A 21,693-nucleotide genomic window follows, 5' to 3' on the forward strand; every position below is an offset into this window, starting at 1 on the left:
AATCTCAGTTGTGCTGAAGTAGTCATTGATTGGTTGTCCACAAGATGGGGCTTCTACAACGGAGATCTTTGTATCCAAATTCAAGATTCTGACGCAAAAGCTATGAATGGCACCACAGTTGACAGGAACACTTTTGGCCCATGCCTTCAACTTCTGGCACAGAACAGTCCTCACACAAGGAACCCCACTCCCCATTTCTTGCGTAAAAACAATAATCTCTCAAGAAATCAAAACAGCAGAAAGTGATTTTACCTTGTCCTTAACCCTTGTGTTGTGCTGGTGTACAGCTTACGACTCAGAGGCAATACGCACCACTACAATCATCCCGCATCTTGCAGAGATTCTGTAAGGTCATCTATTTCTACAGGAGCTTTTGTGGACAAGTACCAGCGAAGTGTATGTTGTTTTGAGACATTTCCTAAGTCAGTATGTAGCCCAATACACGAATTTCTAAAGCAGTCTGCAAGTCCACTGTTAACAATGTTCCTGTTAAGATGATAACACCTCCAAAAAAAAAGTTAGAGAAAAGTAGCTCCAGAGAGCCTACAATTTCTACAAACTTAACCGAAAGAGGGAAATATTTGCTGTTACAAGAACTCACTTTAGGTATGCACTTCAAAATAAATGAAAAGAAAAATAATTTAGACACAAAAATTTTGAAACATTTTTTCAAAAAAGTCGTAATAAACTTACAGTACCTTTAGCTGTCTTTCAGTGTGTGGGAAGTGTTTGTTTAAACAGTATGTGATTTGTTCTGCTAAAAAAAAAAAAAGGCCTCCCTCCTGTTCTGTCAGATCTTAGCAGCTTAAACAATCGAGATTTTCATGTCTTATAGGAATCTCCACACAACCGAAACCAGGACTGACTAACTGGGAGTGTACAACTACCCTCTTGTATCCTTTCTTGTAGCACTACAGAAATCAGGAAGACTTAATTTATGATCATTCCTGTGTTCTGCACGATATAGTTGTTTTCTAGAAATTTTTGCAGTAAGCACAGTATTCCGTCAGATAACAGAAGTGTTGGTGCATGCAAAAGCAAATATTGGTACAAATTTCCAGCCTGCTCTCCCTCCACAAGGAAGGTGCACACACACGGACTGTTCAATAAGTAAAACCGAATCTTAAGAAGAGGAAACACTTCTGGCCAGACGGTAAAGTTAATTTCCCAAAGATCAACGCTTCCCCAGTGCCAGAGGCAGTCATCCACAATCACCTAATACAAAATCTTCAGTGGTTCCTCCTTGCATTCCTTCTGTTCAGTCTCCAGAAACTTGTCTTCTGCAATTCAGCTGGCTAAGCCATCATAGACCAGAGTTTCAACAGGAAGTCCAAAATAGTACCCTTCAGAATAATCATCTGGAGAAGCATAAAATAAGAAAATCTGAGTAGGCAGGAATTACCCTGAGAAGGATAGAGAGTGACAGTGCGCTACAAACTGAAGTCAACGATGTTGTATTATGAAAAAGGATGGACGCTAAGTTTGATAAAGGGCATTTTTTCACGTACTAAATAATATTCTCTTTACTCAACACTGAGGTTTTAACTGGAGTACTCTGTCCAGCTTTGGACGCTTACTGAAAAAGTGGACCAAAGAAAGAGTCTGCATGACAGTGAAACGAAGGGGAGATTTACAAGTTGCGATCTGTATGGAAAGACTGAAACAAAGCAGCATGATAACAGTCTTCAGATATCTAAAATCACTGCAACAATGCGGACAGGACACATAATACAGAGCTTGACTTATATCAATCTTAGATATTAGGAAAGATTTTGAAATTACAAGGGATTAGAACACAGTACCTACAGATGTCATTCAGTATCCAGAAACAGTTTCAACAGTTTTCTGACAAGGAACAACAAAGACACAGGCGATCTCGGACTGGGAGAGTTGCACGCAGAGTCACACTCCATAGCTTCTCGGGAATCTTTCCATGCGTCATTTTATCAGTCTGTTACTGCAGAAGACCGATAGCTACCTACAGGAAGAAAACAGAGATTTTAGGCTGCAGGAAAAATGGTGAAAATCAGAGAAACAGGAAGACTTAGGAGAAGGTGAACAAGAGGTATTTTAAGTTGTGCAGCGGAAAGCATATTCAACTTGGACAAATAATAAATGCTCCAATTCTGTTTCAAAGAGGAACAAGCATTTTGGATGCTACCTTACTGTTGCAGTGAACTGAAGGCTTTGTGAGGAACCAAAAGTCTCCAAGACAGAAGTAAATTCAGATGAAACAATATCATGTTCAACTTCATACTCCTCATTAGTTGAGGTAATTTTGGCTTCTGGGCCTGCTACTCCAAATATCTATCTTTTCCCCACATCTTGGGCAGAATATCCCTGAACCCACAGTGATGGCACCTGGTGACTAACACACTGGCCACTGGAAAACTCTGGATAGAGCTCACTCCTTGCAAATTCAGGAAGTATTTACACATAACAAAAAGTGAAGAACAACCACCACTGCCATTAAAATTTAAAATTAAATTAAAATTTATTTAAATTAAATTAAAAATTAATAGATGAGTTGAAACATAGATTTCTGTGTATTGAATATCCACTACTTGTTGAACGCCAGCCCAGTACTGGGGGCTCCCACTGATGTGTCACCGAGTCACACTCCCGCTCAAACACAACACTTATCCTGCAGTAACTGTGATTCCTTAATATTCTGCTACTGGGAACTTCACCAGCCATTCTACTTATCCCAATTTTTACCTACTGCCTTGCTTTCTTACTGGTATTTTCTAAGGATATACGGAACAGTGAGAATTAAAGTGACACAGCAGTAATGCATCTGTTGTAAATCACCCGAGAGAAACGAAACAATATAAGCCAGTCCGGAACCTTCTGGGGTTATCTGTATACAATCTACTGCAACTAAAACCATTCCTGAGACACTTTACCTAACCCGCTTTTCAAAACCTTCAGTAAGCAAGATTCCCAGGTAATCATTTCCAGCGCTAAACTACTTTTGCAGTTTGAAATATTTTCCTAATGTCTACCTTAAATCTCCTACTCCAAGCCCATCACCTCTTGCCCTAGACCCACTGAACATGAAGAAAAACATATTCCTTCTCTCTGAGGAGAAACTTTTAAAGAAGATTTTTGAAGATCATTACCACTTTTCCCCAACACTTTAATTTTCTTTAGACTAAACAACCCCAGTTCTTTCAGTGTCTCCTCTTATCATGTTTTCTAGGTCTCTGATCATTCTTGAAGTTGAGACTGTGGTGGTACGTGGTACACTGAGAAAAAGGAAAATTGACTCCTACACAAAATTCACCATGAAGCTGTCTGACAGAGGGTTTGTTTGAAGAGGTTACTTTTGTATGATGACTGTCTGCTTTGTTGTTTCAGTTTTTTAATGCCAAAATACACGTTCTTTTTCTTCTTTGTGACATACAGTGGAGGTACCCCAGTGCCTAGAGTAGGTAGGCACTACACTCCTTGGTGATAAAACATTTTGGATCTGGGGAAAACACTTATTATGGAAGGCAACTTATTTATGACAATAAAGGACAACATATCCTTATCAAGATGGTATCCTTGGGATAAATTGATACAAGTGGTATTTGTGATACCAGGATAATTTAAGCAGAAATCGAAGTAATTTTTAGAAACATGAGCAAAATGCTGCAACCCAAAGTGCATTTCAGGGAAATATATTAGTTCCATAATTACTTTCTAGTGCTGCATTCACTCTCTCTTGAAAAACAATATATACAATTGTAATACATACTGAGAAATGTCTACGGTTCAGCTAAAATCAACAAAACTAAAAATAACCATGTGCATTTTAGAAGATGCTATGTTCTTTATAACCAGATAAATTAACTCAGTCATTCCCATAATCAGATTCACATACCTAACAGAAGAATGTTGTTTATTTCCATTCTCCACAGGTATACAAGGCCCTTTTTTCCAGAAAAATGAGTCTTATTCACCAACATTACCTGAACAAACAGTGCTATCTCTGAACCTATAGGTACGATGGCATGCAAAGATTGCACTCAAAAGTTAACTGGGCTTCTGTATATGAATTGAGAAAACAATCTTATCCAGAAGAAAGATAAGACACAATAAGAGGTGATAAGTACTGGAAAAATAAGGCTGATGGAAGAAAAGGCAGTGAAAAAACTTTTCCATGCTGAGGACAGAAAAGGTCTTTCAAAAACTTTTGTTGAGCATGACACATTAAACATATACCAAATGTTGTCCAACAACAACATGACCACGGATCACATAAAATGAAGTTACCAAAGGGTCTTTTATCTATAAATTAGGCAATTTATGATGTCCATTTTGCAGAGGAACTATTAACAAGAAAGATTTTTCATATCCTAAGTGGTTTTTTGATTTTTAACTCAAAAAGAAAGGGATTTTTCAGTAAGATAGCTCATCATCTCCGTCTAGCCCAGAGGAGCCTTAAGAATATAGCATTATGTGACTCGTCTCCCCTCGTATCAAGAACCTCGAAAACAAAACATAACCATTCAACTGTTCGCATCCTTTAAAAACATTTTTCATTAATTCCCATTTTGTTTTTAAAAATACATTTCACTTAGAAGATGCTAGGTGCCAAAAAATGGTCAGAACAGATCTGTACATGACATTGTCGTATCCAGACTTACCAGAACATAAATCCTGCACACTGGAAAATTTCAGGCTACCTCATTTCCATTCTGACAACAGATTATAGGTAAATGTTTACAGGTAAGAAGAAGTTTCATGGACTTAGGTTGCCAGTTCTGTATTTATACTAGTCCGATACAAATTTTTCTATTTGCATTCATCTTTTCTATCAGTAGTATCTATGCAGGCCTAAGACACTACATGGCTCTTTCTTCCATCTGTAAGATCATTTTAAGGCTCTAGAAAATCCAGTCTGATAATTGTTTGTTCCCCAAATTAAGCAGGGGAAGCAAAAACCAAAGAGAACTAAAGCCATCGGTTAAATTGTCCTATGGTTCTGCTGGAACAGGGAAACTGTATTTGTAAATCACATCCTCTCAGAAAAAAAGGACCATATAAAACCTATTTGTGAGCCTCCAAGTCTATCTGGAACAAGGATCTCCTACAGCCTGAACAGCTCATAAACAGGGGCCTGGTTTTTTTTGTTCTGTAGTCTATTTGGTCCATAGTCACCTCCAGCATTCTGCATATGCAAGGACCACCTCTGTGTCTGTTTCCACAAAAGCAGATCCTTCTAAGCTGCCTCTGTACTTAAAAACATTATCTACCAAAAGCAGGTACAGTGAAGCCTGCCGTGTCTGTTGAATTTTCTGTAACTTAATTCTGAGAAACAGTGAAAACAGTTCATGCGTTCTCTAGAAAAAAAAAAAAAAAGACTCCCATCAAATAGTTATTGAGCAATAAGAACAACCAGCCTCAACTTGAAATGCTCTTCGCTGCTTTCTTGTCCCCAAGAAATGTAGTAGCAAAAGGACTAGCCTCACAGTCCCACCACAGCATACGCAGTGAAATCAAAAGACCACATTTGTGCATTTGTGAACACCAGAATTTTTCCATTCTCCATCTCCTGGACTGCTGTACAACTGTTGAGCTGGTGGTGCAAAGCCGTTAACGGCCTACCTGACATAACAGGAGTGAATGGCCTAGAAAACAAGTGGCTTAAACCATCCCTACTCCAAAGAACTGGTAATGACTGCTAACAGCTCTTCCTCGTTCAGAGCTCTCACGGGTGCAGTCTGTCACGTTGCAAAGCCAAACGTGAACTGTTGCTTCCTCTTGGGGCTCTGTGAGCCCACCACGGGAAGCAGACATCTCACGGCATTTCACAAGTCTCCATCTTTGAAACATAGCCCAGATTTGGAGCATCCTGTGCCTACTAATGGGAAAGCAGCTTAGCAGTTATTGCTTTTGGACATCTGACTCTAGGTAAATAAAGGCAACATCTATACTGTGGGACCCCTGAGTGACCCAGCTGTGTTTCGACCCATGTGTGAATGCTGGTTTACAAAGAAAGGAAATCTTGGCATGCCAGCCAGCGAAGAGGCACCACATGCTCCCACAGGACCTCCACAGTGTACAGGATCCCGACTGGAAAGCACACTGTGGCACATACCTGTGGTCTACAGAGCTACACCAACGACAAAGGATGAAGCTCCACAGAGAGAACAAACCATGAACTGACAGCTGAATGAGGAAGTCTTTCTAGTTGCCAGTAGTCTTGTTCCCGTTGTTGCCACTGCACCACTGGAAACACCAGTAACAGAGCTGGAGTCTCACCACCAGGCTCTCACAGCAGCCAGCTCTGACATTGCCTTAACCTTGAAATCATGACTGGGCGAGGCAGTGGTTCGCTGGATCCTCTCCAGCGATTGCTTGCCTAATTCTCCTATTAAAAGTCAACATACTCACAGGATAAACACCCAAATGACCAAGTCATGTACAGCTGTCATTATTGTTTACAGCAGCCCATTGCAAAGCCTCTCCATCATGAGCAACAGTCACAATTTGCGCACAATTTTTATTCTCAACAGAGAGTTGAACATCTTAGAGAAGCCTAAAACTGTGTTTGAACCCCATAAATGCCAATAATAAATTTTCTGTTGCTACGGATTTCACACTGGGGCTGTTTTAAGTTATCCATTCATAAGAGCAAAACAAAACTCCTAAACAGTAATAAAGTGAAATCTTCAAGAAAGAACTCACATGGATAATCAGCAAAAAGTCTGTTCCCAGCCTGCGAGGTCCACCACAGGACCTCTCCAATGCTTAACTAAAGGTTGCAGGGCCAAATATGTCACCGTGGACAACTGCTGTGTGGATACTTTGACCTAAGATGGAAGCTTGAGTGCAAAGTGGGACTGACCTGGATCAGCAGAGAAGCCCGCGATAAACAGTGCCCATGCTGTTACTGCGTTACAAACTGTACTTTCTAGCTGTCCTCATCTGCACCAAATTTGTTTCACTTTAAAATATACTGTGACAAAAGGGGATTTTTAAATATCGTCCATGGTCTGAATCTGAAGGCCAGGGACGGATTCTGAGGAAGGGTCCCAGATGACAGAAAGAACATTTAAAGACTCATCCTGTAATGGAAAAAAAGTGAGTATTGTTCCCTCTGTGGGGGTCTGTGCCAGCACAACAATGCAGGGAAAGAGGGGCATTCAACTCTATTGAAATCTGCATTTATCTATACTTATCCATACTTATATCCAAGCGTGAATACATTTTTTATGAAGAAAAAAAAAGGAGCTAAATACATGGTTTATCTTGACACCTGCTTACAACACAAAGAGCCTTCAGAAACACAGCAGTGATACAAGTGCCTGTTGCCCTTTTTGCCCCACGCTGGGGGCCAGTGCCCGGCCCCTACAGCCACAAACCCCAGCAAGGCCAGCGACCAGTACCGGAGGAGCCCCCGCTCCTCCCCGAGCGCCCACCCGGGGTGACCCACACGATTCCGGGCAGACCCTCACACGCACCACCGCCACCCGGGGCGGGGGCTCCCCGGCGCCCCTCAGTCCCGGTACCGCCGCCCGGGCCCCTCCGCCGATGCGGGGCGGCCTTTCCTCCCCGGCCGCGCCGCCATGCCCGGAAAACAAACAAAAACAAAGCGCTCCCGGGGGTGGAGCGTAAGCGGCACCCACCATTTTGGGGGCCGGGAAGAGCCCACCGCACCGCAGGCGGCGGCAGCCGGGCGGATACCCCGCCTCACCCTTCCCACCCCTCCGCCCCGCTCCTCCTCGTCCCGCCGTGGGGCGGGCAGGGCTCCCCCCGCCGCGGGGCCGGGGCCTTGTCGGTTGCTAACCTGGCCCGGCGGGGAGGAGTGAGAGGAGGAGCCAGGGCGGCCTGTGCGACAAAGCCCAGTGCGCAGGGAGCTGGTGACCAGGAAGCAGAACAGCGCCGGGGCTGCCGCGGGGCGGGCGGACCCCACCGGAGCCCCGCTGCCCCCACGCCGCCGCCCCCCTGCCGGGGGTGGGAGGCCGGTCCTGCCGCCCCCCCTCCCCACTCTCCCGTCCCTGTCCTCCCCCCGTCCCTGCCCCCGGCTGCGGGGGGTCGGGGCGGGCGCGGAGCGAAGCGGGAGGCGGCCGGGCTGCTGTTAAGCCGCTTAGGGCCGGGGCTGGCATGAGCCTCCCCGGCGGGGCGGCTGCGGGCTGCGCGCTGCGGCGGGGAGGCTGAGGGCGCGGAGCCGCCGCCGGCGGGGGCTGGCGGTCCGTCCCTGAGGAGGAGGGGGAGCCCCGCTCCCCGGGGCGGGGGGAGAAGATGGGGAACTGCCTCAAGTCCCCCACCTCAGATGACATCTCCCTACTCCACGAGTCGCAGTCGGACCGCGCCAGCTACGGGGACGGGGCTGAGCCGGATCAGGAGCCGCCGCCGCCATATCAGGTAGGGGAGGGGAGCGGGCGGCGGGGCCCCGGGGAAGGGGCTGAGGAGCGGGGCGCAGGCCGCTCGCCCTGAGGGCCGGGCCGCGGACTCCCCCCCCCCCCGCCGCTCCTGCGCTGGGCGGCCCGAACCTCTCCCTTTCCGCTCACGCGTACCGGGGAGGTGGTCGTGGGGGGAGCCGCTTTGTCTGCACCGCTCTCACAGCTCGGGCCTCTGGGCGGGCGGGAGGCTCGGGCCGGGCCCGGCCCGGCGGGGGGCGGTGGGTCCCGGAGGGGGCCGGGGACAGGCGGTGTCCGTCCGGCCGGTGCCGCGTCCTTTGTTGCGTGCCGGCGGTGACATCACCGTCTGGCGTTGCGCTGCTCGGGTGACGCTCCGGGACGGGGACGGCTTTGTCCGGGCGCCTTCGCCATCGCCCGGGCTCCGCTCCCGTATTTTTAGCAGCATCTGATCCCCAGTAAGTAACTGGATCCCGTTTCCCTCGGCCCCCTGGGGCGCCAGCAGGGAGGGGTTTCCCATCGCTGGGGTATAGATATATTTTTTTTTTTTTTCTTCCGTCGCTGAGAGAATCTGTTAATTGACGTCTTGATGACGAATCGAGAGAAATAAAATGGCCAGGTGTTTTCCTCGGGGCGGAGGATGAGGTTGCTGTAGAGTGTGGGGATGGCCGCGGAGAGGGGAAGCTGAACTTGGGGTTGCACTTGGCTGCTCCTTGCCATCTCCATCCCTTATATAGCAATGTATATAGCCCCGAGCGAGCCCTCTACAGTACATCTTCCAGCGTGCAGCGCTAAAAAATGAGGAAAAAAAATAAATAATAATTCTAGTAGCATAACGGCACATTTTGTGCAAGTTCTAAAAGTATTTTCCTACCTGCGGTGATTGGGTGCGTTCCAGGGAAATCTATAGCAGTGACACAAATTCTGGAGGGTGAGTTGGGAGCTCTCTGTTTTCTGGGGTGGGAGCCATTTGGTGCTTGCAGGCCTTGACGTATAATTAACAAAAATTGCAGGAAGCGTTTAACTGGGCAGACGTGTTATCTACAAACGCTTTAACACGTTCAGGAATTACAGCTCTGATAGGATGCCCCTCAAGAGGAGCCCTACGCGTAGCAGCCCTCGCTGGGGCAGGGAAGCCATGCTGGCGCCCGTTGGTTTTGTTTGGGTGCAAAAGCTTAATATTAGAATAAATTTCCTGGTGTGGGGAATCTTTTTTGGTTTTTTTCTGACTTCTAAACTGTGTCTCCTGAAGTCCAATAAAGGAAAGCGCTTGGTGGCAGACTAAGTTTTTTAAAGGTTGTGTTCTAAATTAAGCCTGAATTGTCCCTGTGGTTTAGGAATGCATTGTATTTTTGTCAAATCGATGTATGAAGTTTGGCTGTTTGTACTACTTGTTGCATTTATGTCTGTGATACAAGAAAGAGTTGTGGAGGTTTTTTCCCCCTTTGAAAACAACCCGTTAGCTCTTGTCATAATCACAAATTGGGTGTATGCCTTATGCAGGCCTTCTCGTGTGGAGGTCGATGTAGATAAGTACTCTTCCTCTGTCACTGTTTTTTTTTTAAATTTTTTTTCTTGATGAAGAATTTCTTGTTCGCAAGTGTGGATGGTTGACTGAGGACACAGTAGACAGTAAAGTAAATGAACCTACAGGTGTCTGTTATCGGGTGAGTGTATTCATAGCAAAACTTCCCCCACTTGAACAGAGCTGTGTCGCATTGGGGGATGCGCCCGCAGGCACTTGGCTGCCTCGAACATCGAACAGCCCCTCCTGAAAGCCCCTCCTGAAAGCCCCTCCGCTGATCCCGGCAATGCCTAAAGCTTCACCTTAAGGCAGCATTTTGTGTCTCATATAGACAAAATTGAAAGCTACAGATTTTGATCACAATGGTTTGTGACTTTTTTTTTTTTTTTTAAAGGCCTTACCTACAATATTATGCTGCATTTCGTGCACTCCCAGGTCACGATTTAGAATTTTGAATTGTTTGGAGTTTACAAGATGCACAAGCCAGATTGCAAGTGTAAACAATTCCTTATGCTTTGTTATTGCTGTTGTGCTAGCGATAGGTTACTCTCTCTCATTTTAACTTTCAAGTGGCAGCTTTCATTCAGTGTTACAAATGGGAATTTAGGAGTTTTGTCCTTGTGTGTGGTAATAATTTCTTTCACGGTGTCTTAACCAGAATTAGAGTATATATGAGGCTATATAGACCTGAGGAAGGAAAGCAAGGGAGAGGATAAAATGAGTTTGAAAACTAGCTTGTGGCAAGAAACTGGGAGGCTTGTGGCAAGTGTGTGCAAGAAACTAGGAGACGAACAACTTAAAATTTAACTACTGAAATTTCAGCTGTAAAATGGATATATCTTTAGGAGAGGATAAAATCTGGTATGTTTGCTTCTTTTGGGTTTGCAGCGATGATGTGTCAACTTCCTGAAGAGGTCTTGCAAGGTATGCAAACTAGGAGAAGGAAGCTTCTTGGGTGAAGATACAGAGTCATAGAAAATTACTTCTATGTCTCTTATAATACATAAGTTAGTTACTTTGACATTTAAAATACTCGTTTTGTGTTCTGACAGGATTCTGCCATGGGCATCCATCTGGGAATCTTGTTAAGCCATAATTTTTATTTAGCTATTTATTTCTAACTGCGCCCCCAACAATCATTTCAGTATTGCATGTCAAATTTCTTTTTATCAGCGAGTGCTATTGAATGGGCTGTGTAATTAAAAAAAAAAAATAAAAAAAAATTCCTGCTTCCAAAAGTGAGATTGAAAATTGGGTTGGCAGTATGGACACATGGAGTAACAGGGAATGTAACTTCCATTCAGAGGCACTGCGTGTACCTGTCTCTGCTCTTGGTTTCTGTGGCAGTACGTGTTAGAAGCTTCAGTGGAAAGGCTTCAGAGAGGAAGCATCTTTTTAAACAGGTATTTGAGTTAACGAGAACGTGGTCCATTAAAACATCAGCCATTTTCCACTGCATCAAGCTTAACAGCTAACGTGGGAAATAATTAAAACCCACCAAAAAAAAGACTGTGTGGGGAAAGGAAGTGATTTCAAGAGTGGACCAACATTTTCATAGACAGATGCTAATTTTGCATGCCTCCATTTTAGAACCCAGAAATTACAACTGTTTTTCTAAGTGCTAAGCACATGCAACTCCATTTTTAACCAGTGAATCTGTGATTAGGAAAGAGTTAGCTTTGGGTTTGTTTTTTCTCAAGTCCTCAAAATTGAGTATGCTTTCAAGTTTGTTTTCCTTTTCTGTGTATGACTTCTTCGCCATCTGTTGGCAATATGCCTTCTGCTGTTTTTCCATACAAGTTCACTGTTTTTTTTCCAGTTTCTCTTACTTCTAGTAGCTCGTCTCAAAGAATTTATTTTGCAGAACAGATGTGCCACTCTTTTTAATTCTTGTCTCCTATTTGTGTTCTTAAGTAGTTCCTTAATAGTTGCAGGAAATAATTTGCCAGTTTATTAAACTTTGGAATTTTATACAGTAAAGTAAAGAATACTTTACATCTTTTCTGTCTAAGTTTCTAAAAAGTACTGCTGCGGACAAAGTACACTGCACTCTTCTGAAAAAAGACATAACCACTTGCTAAATTAACATGCTAGAAGCATGGGAAATAAATGCAGATTCTTGGCATTGGTACTGAATTTATAAAAGCACATTTGAAATGTTGATGTGGCAGATAGACCAATAAAATATTTTACCCCTTTACTTGAAGAGGTCCAAAGTGTTATCTTACAGGCCCAGATAAAATGTTTTAGTGGAATCTAATGGATTTTTTTTTTTTCCTATTTGGAGGGATTAATTTAAAAGCTTTTGACCTGGATACTCCTTTTGATTAGGCCGTAGGCACAAAATGAGACGAGAGATCACAAACATGAGCTTAACCCGATGTCGTGCTCCCGTAATCTTCCAAAAGCTGTTGGGGACAGCAGGTTTTGAAAGCGCAATTTAGGATGCCTCGTGGCTTCTCTTGAACTGAGGTTGCTGCGGTGGCCTCCTTGGGCTTCCTCTGTTACCTGAACATCACCCATACGTGTTGTACCCTCATTCCCATCCACCTGTCTTGTGGTGCTTCGTGCCAATCCTCCCCAGTTCAGGGAGGTGGCCCAGCAGCCTCCGGTGAGGGTGCCCGGGGTCGATCACTCTCCGGGATCCCTCAGGCTGGGCACAGGGCAGTAGATGCAGCCCTGGAGTGTTGCTTGTCCAAGGCGCTGGAGAAATCCCCAGTTTGAACAGTCAGAAAACTTTCCTGAAATAGTCTACTGCGTTTCTATGTCAGACTTGCCTCCATGGGCACGTGTGTTGGATGTATTTTGCTCAACAGAGAAGCAAAGTTTTTTATTACGCTCTCATCATGACTTAAGTAATGTATTACATTGATGTTCCCATGCTCTCTTCTCAAAGGCATGGTAATTAATATCATTAAAAGTTGCAAACCAAATTAATTCTGATATAGGAGTTGCACCCATTTATAGAAACATCTATATGAAATTCTCTTGGGCGGCGAATGAGATGATTTATCATCTGTGATGGTGTGTATTTTACAAGAAGGAAGACTACAGTAGTATAACGTGTTACAGTTTGACATTGAGTGGTTGTGCAAAGCTAGAACTGCTGGTATATGTTGGAACAGCATAAGAGGAGGAAAGACGTGATGGGAAAACATTACATACAGAAAGCTAGCCATGAAAAAAGTAAACCAACTAGTAAGTTTACTTTCACATAAGAGAAAGGGGTATATTTAAAAATTGCATATGCAGGTTTTGCCCTGTTCTCTGCTTGTCCTCCACATCTCGCTTGATGACGTGTATGATTTACTGTTGCGTTTGTGGATGTGGACTGAAATACCACTTCAGTCCATAATTCCTCATTCCAGTGGAAACTTCAAAGGGCTTCAAACAAGAGCGTCTCTCTGTTGGTGAGTTACTGGCTGGTGCCTTCTAGCAGCAGTGCCCTACCTGCAGATTTGCTTCAGCTGGGAGAGAAAGGGACAGGGGAGCTGAAGCTGGGTTTGCTGCATGGATGAGAAATGTTGGAGGAAGACAGCGATGTTTTGTGTTTACTTCTTTTCAAGAATATGATTGCTTGAGCTACTGTATATAACTGGTTCTCAGAAGTGAACAAGCACTGTAATAATATTCTGGAATTATATCTCTAACCGTGAAAGACCAAGCACTAAGTGCCGAAGTCACTCCTGATAAATTGTTGTGATACAATTTAGATGGCTGCATTCAGAAAATCTATAGGCCCTCCATGTCTTGTGGTGCTGTTCTGGTAAATTATTTGTATGTGCAAAGCAGTAATAAGCCTTTTTTTTTTTTTAAAAATGTTTCTATAGGGATATACAGTTCATTTTTCCAGATAGTAATGAATTATATGTATTATGAACTTCATTGTAATAGCATCCAAGGATATTTGGTTAGTGAACAGTATGCCATGACAATTCTTGCTCCTTCCACGTCTGAAGAGCTTAGCAAGTTGTCTAGAGAATTTTGTTGCTGGTAATCAGCGCTAGACAGAGAGTTTCCTGCGGCTCCTAAGTCTGGCTTCCCTTCTAGATAACAGTTAGAAAAAACTGTGCACCTGTATTTCCTGTCTTAATGCATACTGGTTTCGGCGTAGCCTGCCAGGCTGGCTGGCTGGTGCCATCTTCCATTTTGCTAGTGAAAAAAGCTGGGGGGGGGGCAGGGGAGAAAAGAGGAAGGAAAATAAAGGATACCAGATGGGTATCACAGAGTTAGGTAACTTTAATCTTGAAAATACCCATTCATAAACTGCTTTTAATGAATATTTTAATGAATATTGGCTGAATATTGTAATTCTTTGCCTGCTTAAAATAGATTTTTAACTCCAATTGGTTATAAATATGCATTAGATGTGGCTAGAGGAAATGGGAAGTGTATGCTGATGTTCTCCATGTTATCATCCTTCTATTATGAAAATCAGAGCCAGTTTCAAGACTCAGTGTTGTTGAGTTGGCAATCGGTAAAGATCTATTCCTAGCCGTTTTGGCCAGAAGGTTTTCCAAGAGGAATTTTGAAAAGAATAGGATATGTTTATAATTTTATTTGATGAAGCATTGCTTGCTGTTTTGCATGGATTTCTGCAAGAAATGTCTTGAGTTGGATGAAGATGCTATACAAGGTCCCTCCCTGTCTGCCCGTGTCCCTGTTCATCAATTAAACAAAGGAAATAAGCTCGGTTTAATGAACACTTTTGCAGACCTTGGTAATGGTTGTAGTCAAACTGGTTGCAAAGTGTAATGTCAAGAAACGAAAAATAACACCACTTGCTTGTGACAGACTTGTGTCTTCCAATCTTTGTGCTTGTCCTTGTTATTGCCTCCCCATAGACACACAAAGAGAAACGTATTTATATTTTGAAGAGGTAATGGTCTGTGGAATAGACTAAAGCAAATCAGCCGTGACTTTTCTATGAGCTAATGAAACGGTTCCTAAGAGACCAAAGAATTACAAAATGAGCAGGTTTTTAGGGATGTCATGGCTGAGTTAGAATAAAACCTCTCGGGGGGGAAAAAGCTGAAGAGTCACCATTCTTTGAGTCTAAAAGGCAAAGTGAGCTTCTGTCTTCATTTAGACAGCAAGAAAAATTTGCCCTGACATTGTGAAGATCTCAGAAATGAAGATGTGTCTTGCTTCCTGAAGAAGATGTAGAACATGCTATCTTTTTGTAGAAGACGCTATCTTTCTTGTTGTTCTGCCAGCCTCTTGGGGGGCAGCCGCAGCAGCAGCAGCCTGTCCCGGCAGAGCGAGAGTCGATGTGTAGCTTCTTGCTGGGTACAGCTGTACTGTGAACTACAACCAAAAAATCAGTCCAGCAGCCCTAGCATAGGCATTCATCATTCTTAGTTCAGTCTTCTCTTTAGTTTGTAACTTTTGGCAAACCACTTAACTGGTCTGTGCTTTAGTCTCCTCAGTGTAAAATGAGGAGTAAAGGAGTAATAAAGTTTATCTTTAGTGCAGGCATGCTTGGTAATTTAATTCCAGTTGGTAAAGTGTTCCATGATAATTTGATTTTAATAAAATAATATTGCTCCATTATAAGATGAAGCTCTGCAGGAATTTACGACAAACCTGCTGCTGTAGAGAGGAAGCTTTATCGGACGATCTGTTTAAGACAGTAGATAAGTCTCCTAAAATCTGCTTTGGAATCTGATAGTTCAGCGTTTATTTGGCAGCCTGTGCTCCAGATGCTCGATTAGCAGGAATGAAGAGGCCGTGGAGGTGGCAATAAGAAATCTTGCCTAATCAAGATGATGAATCTTCATTGTGCTGGGAGATCGTGCATTCTTTCAGGCAAGCCAACCCAAACAAGCAATACTGCCCTCCCCAAAATCCAGGACCACCATGTGTTTAGGAAGCTCTTGTTTCCCGTATGTTCCACTGGTTCATTTCTGTGATCAGCAGCTGTTGTTGGCCGTACATCTGGACTTCAGTTTTAGAACCACGGAAAACAAACTAGTTTTATGTTTTGAAGAGATAATGATCTGTGGCACGGACTAATACAAATCAACCGTGACTTTCCTATGAACTAACGAAACAACTTCCAAGAGACCAAGCAGTTACAGAGAGTGGTTGTTTTATTTACCAGTCCTCCATAGGAATCTGCCGGCCGCTCTGTTCCTCATCAGCGAAGAAGAAAGTCGGAATGCTGGTGGCATAAAAGCTGCTGGGCCACGATCCACGCGCAGTGACACGGACAAACAGCAGATGCGTGCAGCAACTGGAGGAGGAGATAAAAGAACCGTCCTTTCAACCGCAGTTGCGTCAGCCAAATCACAACCAGCTGGTTTATTGCATCGGGCATTTCTGCTGATCCACCAGACTGCTTATGCACGCTCTCTGCTTCGCACACGTGCACGCACGCATACCATCGTATCAGAGGCTGGGCTGATCTTTGAGCGTTCTCATCCTGCCTCTTGTTTTTAGCCACTGGTTTAGTTTAGGGATGATGTAGACCTGAGGTGCCTGGGGGAGGACTGAAACTGTGGGAGGAATGAGAGAAACTGTGACTCAGGAAATTCAGTTTCTCCCTTAGCCCCAGCATGCGGTGATGAATGTGCAGGCTATTATCCCTGCAATACTGAAACCTCTTTCCTTTGATCGTATTTTTTGGATACTGGAGAGGCCTCTGTGTCCTCTCAGCTGTTCTTTCCCCACTCGGAGCAATTTTTATTTCTAGAGGCATAGTTCAGAAGAAGTCTTGTACGTACTTCACTCAAGTCCAAGGCCAAATGCCCATGCAGGGACAACCTCCTCCTCAGTCAAAGAGAAATCTCAGCTGGCTGACAATGCCAAGTTTTTTAGAGCTTGGGATTGCAGCTAGCCCACATGCCATTAGAGTTTGGACTGCTAAGAGAGGTCCTGGAAGCATCAAGGAAACGCCCGGTTTATGACTAATAAAACTTAATGAAGCCACGTGAATACCCAGTGGTGAGCAAAAAGTCATTCAGGGCTGGTTTGGACAAAAGCAAGGAATCTGCTATCCTGCAAGCCGTGATTAAAACCATTAAATTTACCAGATACTGTCAATTTCTAATCTTTGTCATGGCATAACTGCTTAAAAAAAAAAGTCAAGACTAGACTACAACCCATAAATATATCTATAATATAGCTACATATACTTGGACAGTAGTTCTGTAGAAGCTGTGAGGTTTCCCTGTAGTCCTCACCACTATCGCTCTTTATAGCTCTCTTGATGATTTGTATACAATCTCTAGCCAGAAGGAAATGGAGCAATATTTACCTGACTCTATTTATTCCCATAAGATGCATCTTGGTCATGAGGGATAGAAATCTCGTATGACTCAGTGTGTGAGCACTGCAGAGTTGGATGAGGCTGGGTGCTCTTGCCCTTTCTGTTTCAGAGATGCGTGAGACTTATCTAAGAGATCAAAGTGCATCAGATTCCATTATTTCAGTATCTATGAGCCAGTATAATGCATGACTACTCTGGGACGATGCCTGTGTCTGACTTTTATTTATCATTGTAATTAAACCCAGATACAGAGTTCGTTCTGTGTACTGAACGTTAATCACAGCATTTTATTAACACGGTTGACGAAATCTGTAATTCAGACAGTGGAGAGTAAGACTGGTATTTGTTTTGCCTGAATAAATTAATTTTATTTAAAGTTCGGAAAGAAAAGTGATTGCTCTCAGGTTTTGAGCAAACAGGTGTAAGCATTGCTTGACTACAGGCGTACCAAACTGCCGAACTGGTTCGGTCTGTGCTGTTGCTTAAGAAAAAGCAGTTAACTGCTGTACTCAGTGGAAACTATATAAAAGGCTCAGATCAGCAAACTAATGCTCTACGTTCAGGTTTAGTTAAGACATAGATATTTAACACCTGTAGACTTTATTTTGTGCTATAGAATAGTACTTGCTTAATTGCCGTTGCCAGTTTCTGATGTTCTGGGATTTCTTATGGTGGTTTTCTGTTTAGGTGTTATGATTTGTATTGCAGTTGCTTCTGTGTATCTTCACTTTAGCTTATGAAATATGACTAAGTCATTGCTTTAGTGTCTGCTTCAGAGTTCTGTAATGTTACATCTATAGAGTTGGAGACCTTGAGGCAGTTGCAGGTTGTCCCACAATGAGTGGCATCCTTGAAAGTATATTGTCCTTCTTGAACAGAAACAATATCACTTTTAAAATTAAAGCAAAAATACTTAATTTAAATTAACTGTTAATTCTTTTCTAGGTTAGTGCTTTTTTACCTCTTAGCTCCTGGGTCTCTGAGGCTCTATGGGCTGTTTTTACAGTGCTCACAAGAGCTAATAAAATCCCCTCTGTAGTCACTAAACTGAGAATATAGGTCCACACCCCTACTTGAAAATTTTTAGGGATCTGTAAATCGCAAACTAGTAAGAAGCACTGCATAGGTAGTGTTACTCTAAGGTCTGTCCTGAGCCAAGAAAACTCCTGCTTGCCCTGGTAGAGGCACGCCTCTAGCTAATGGAATCCAGGTGATGCTGCAGTGGCTGTGATGGCCAGGTGCCCTCCAGCAGCTGGGCTGAGTTAGATGGTGGCCTTTGGCCTAAACATGAGTGGGATGCTCGGTTGCTCTCCCACCCCATGCTTGGCTGGAAGTGGTAGTGGGGTAGTTAATCCATTAGAATGGATTCACATGGTAACTCACCTGGAGCTCTGCTGGGTTGTGTATGATCCTTGCAGCCAGTCATCTGTAAGAACGAAAAATTTTTTATTCTGTCTGAATTTAGGCAAACTCTGGAATTTCTAAGAATTTAAGTTGTATTTATTTTGCTGTGTGGCTAAACTACTGAAAGTAAGTTTACCAAAGAATGCCCATTCCTTTTGTAAATATAGTGGGGCTCTTGATTTATGGTAGATGGAGTTAGTTATTCAAAGACACAGTGTTTAATGACTAATGACTTCCTTTAGGGTAGAAAAAAATACTATCCACACAAAATTTCATGCTTCAAGTAATCTTTGTTTTCCTCTATAAACTGTATTCTTGTTCAATGAGTAACTTGTTTTTTTTTTTCTATCTCCCAGAAGAAGGAAGATGACCTAGATCTAGAGCTTCCTGGGGAAAAGTTCACTTCAGCCCATATATAGCTTCTCCCGAAGTGTCTTTATGTAGCTGTCACCTACTCTGAGCTGATAAACTGAGAAGAGAAGAGCTATAGTTTTAGGCTGAGGTAGGAAAGGACGGTGGTTTATCCTTCCTCTTAATTTTTTTGGGTCTAGTAAACACATTTTACGCATATGCCGCTGTCTGGATTACAGCATGGTGAAGGCCAGGCTTCCAAACTCCCAGCTGCAACGTACAGAACTTCATGTTTCTGTGTCTCCTCGATGTGCTGCCGCTGAATAATGACCAATTACCTCTTGGTTAACGAGTGAATTGGATCATGCCTTTGTGCTGGCAGGCATTTCTGCAGTGGACTCTGAACGTGATGTCCTGGGGTCAGTGTGTTCTTTGCTCTGGTCGGATCACGCAGATGGAGATTCCTCCAAGCAGCACTGCTGGCGCGGTGGTATTTTTGTTGGAAAGTGAAAACTGGGAAAATGGTAGTAACAACTATGTCACAGATGCTACAAATGTTTCCACCGCAGGGTAAGGAGTCAAATGGTGAGGAGTACTGTAGGCTGAGGGAAATTTGTCCATCCCTCTGTCAGCGTAAGGCATTTTTTTAAATATAGGGGAGTTTATCTAAGTCAGCGCATCAGCAGCTCGAGCTGTTTGGGTTTCTGCAGCCTTTCTGGGGAGAGAAGGGTACTTTCTGTGCTTCTAAAGAAAGAGCCACTGCCTGACGAGACCACAGGCTCCTTTCCTGGGTCCTTCACCACAACGGGGACGGGTGCCAGTGGAACCCATGGGTGCTCCTGTGTTGGGGTGTGTACACCTCCGGCACATGGGGAAACTAGCATCTGTGTTCCTTTATCTTGATTTGAGGCCGGATTCTGCTCCAGGATTTAAAAATAATGGCTTTGACAGACATTGCTTGGGAGTGAATGTGGCCAGAGCCAAAGGAGAGGCTTGGGGACCATCTCTGTGTTCAGTGGGCCACAAGCTGAAAGCAGGTGAAAATGTGGCCTGCCTTGTGATCAGCATTGCGTGGTCTGATCGAACTATCCGCTGCTGCCAAAAGGGAGGGCTTTGCTTTTCCCTCCTGTTTCCCACTTGCAGCCATGTGCTCTGCAGTGGCTTTGTGGTGGATTTGGTGCTTATCTGATCCCTGGGTGAGTCAGCTCAAACCCTTCAAGTGTCTGAAATGGGTTCTCTTGCTCTTACTTTCCTCCTGTCAGATTAGTGAACCAAACTGACTTCTTGGTGGAGATGAGATTTATCTGCACTCTTTGCCATCTGTGTATTGTGTTCTACTTTGTGATATCTCTGGAAAAGTCTAGAGGTGTCAGGTATTAGATGTGTGCTATTACCACCCAGTATTACCGGAGTTTTGGCTTCTCCGTGTTGCAATTAAGGATATTCTCGAACTTAATTGCATACCAGAGCAAGCACAGAAGGAATATCTGATACTGGTTTAGGCAGTGAGTGCATTTGGGAATGGTCTGTAGATGAAATACAGTCTAAAGGTGCCATTTCTAACTTCAGTGCAGTGGTGATTTTGGTTGGAGGGATTTTGCTGCGTCAGGACAAATCTCTGATGTAGACAAAGCCTTAATTCTGTTTTTCTTAAATGGGATCGTTCTGGTTTAAAAACAAAACACCAACAAGAAAGCATAATGAAAGAATACAAATCTGTCTACTGCAACCACCATTAAAGTCGCTTGGATGCTTTTCCTTGCTATTTTCTTTTTTGAAGAAGCTTCATTAACATTACCGAACAGTAGTTCGTGAGCATATTTGGTAAGGAGAGGAATGGGTGAAGGCTTTTGCAGCCTGTTCATGTTGCGCAGCAGACTGTGCTATCCCTTGGGACACAACTGCCCACAGTAACACCATTCATCTGCTTTGCGGGGTGCTGCTCTGCCTCTTTCCTCACACAAGCCTTCCAGTTATGACTCCGTGGATGGGTTCCAAAGTCTGAACATAACTTGGCAAGCTTTGTCGCTGCTGTTAGGAGCTTGATTACCTTTGTGCATATGTATGTGAGGACTGCCAGTGTATGTGGCTTTTAATAAAACAACCTGCCTGTTGTCTAAAATGTTTAAAATTAAGAAATTATTTAAGTATGCAAGAGCAGAAGCTAAGCTGGCCACCTCTTTTATGTGTTGCGACTCCTTATTCTGGTTCGGTGTCTCTCAGGAGAGGCCACCAGTCTCCTATTGAAGCCAGTCTTAAATTAAAACAAATTGAGGGACAAAACCCTGTTTCAAGAAATAAACTTGGGAAGCAGATCTTGCAGCTTCTTCATGTGTCCACTTATGCAGTGTTTCTAACTCTTGTAATTTCTGCGGTAATGCCACGCTTACACATAGCTTGAACCCTCTTGCTCGGTACCTTTCTGTTTAGTTTTTTGAATTCAGAACCAGTAACGCTGAACATGAGCAGTAAATACCATCTTTACATCTTTTTTTTGGATTTCGTGAACTGAGTCAGGTCAGGCTTAATTTTTGGCTTGGAGACCTACAAAAAAAGCGACAGGAGATGTGGCTGCTGGGGCAGTGAGGGACACCCTTCCTCGTTGGTCACCGGTAAGCAAATGGCCCAGCATCTTGCCGAGGCTGTGGGGTGCTGCAAAGCTGTAGAAACCATTTTCTGAATGAGACCACTTGCTGCCACTAACGTTTCCTTGGTTTATTTCACAAAATATACTAGCTAGGTTTCAGTCTGAATATAGTAACTCATTTCAGCTGGATGGAATATATCTATTT

General features: G+C 43.7%; 1 protein-coding gene and 1 long non-coding RNA gene across 2 annotated transcripts in view; one reads left to right on the forward strand and one right to left on the reverse strand.

Annotated features, from left to right (window-relative positions):
• Positions 1-230: 230 nt before the first annotated feature.
• Positions 231-7,899, reverse strand: LOC141746994 (uncharacterized). Its single transcript, XR_012588567.1, has 3 exons — positions 7,781-7,899; positions 1,803-1,978; positions 231-1,358 (listed from the first exon to the last, which is right to left on the reverse strand). It is a non-coding gene; the product is annotated as an uncharacterized LOC141746994 (long non-coding RNA).
• RNF11 (ring finger protein 11) overlaps positions 7,803-21,693 on the forward strand; it is a 33,686-nt gene continuing 19,795 nt past the window's right edge. The window contains exon 1 of the mRNA XM_074596374.1: positions 7,803-8,358. Within this exon, the coding sequence (XP_074452475.1) occupies positions 8,236-8,358 (123 nt within the window). The 5' untranslated portion in view covers positions 7,803-8,235. The remainder of the gene's footprint in view (positions 8,359-21,693) is intronic.

Source organism: Larus michahellis, chromosome 8 (assembly GCF_964199755.1).
Source record: "Larus michahellis chromosome 8, bLarMic1.1, whole genome shotgun sequence".
NCBI lineage: Eukaryota > Metazoa > Chordata > Aves > Charadriiformes > Laridae > Larus > Larus michahellis.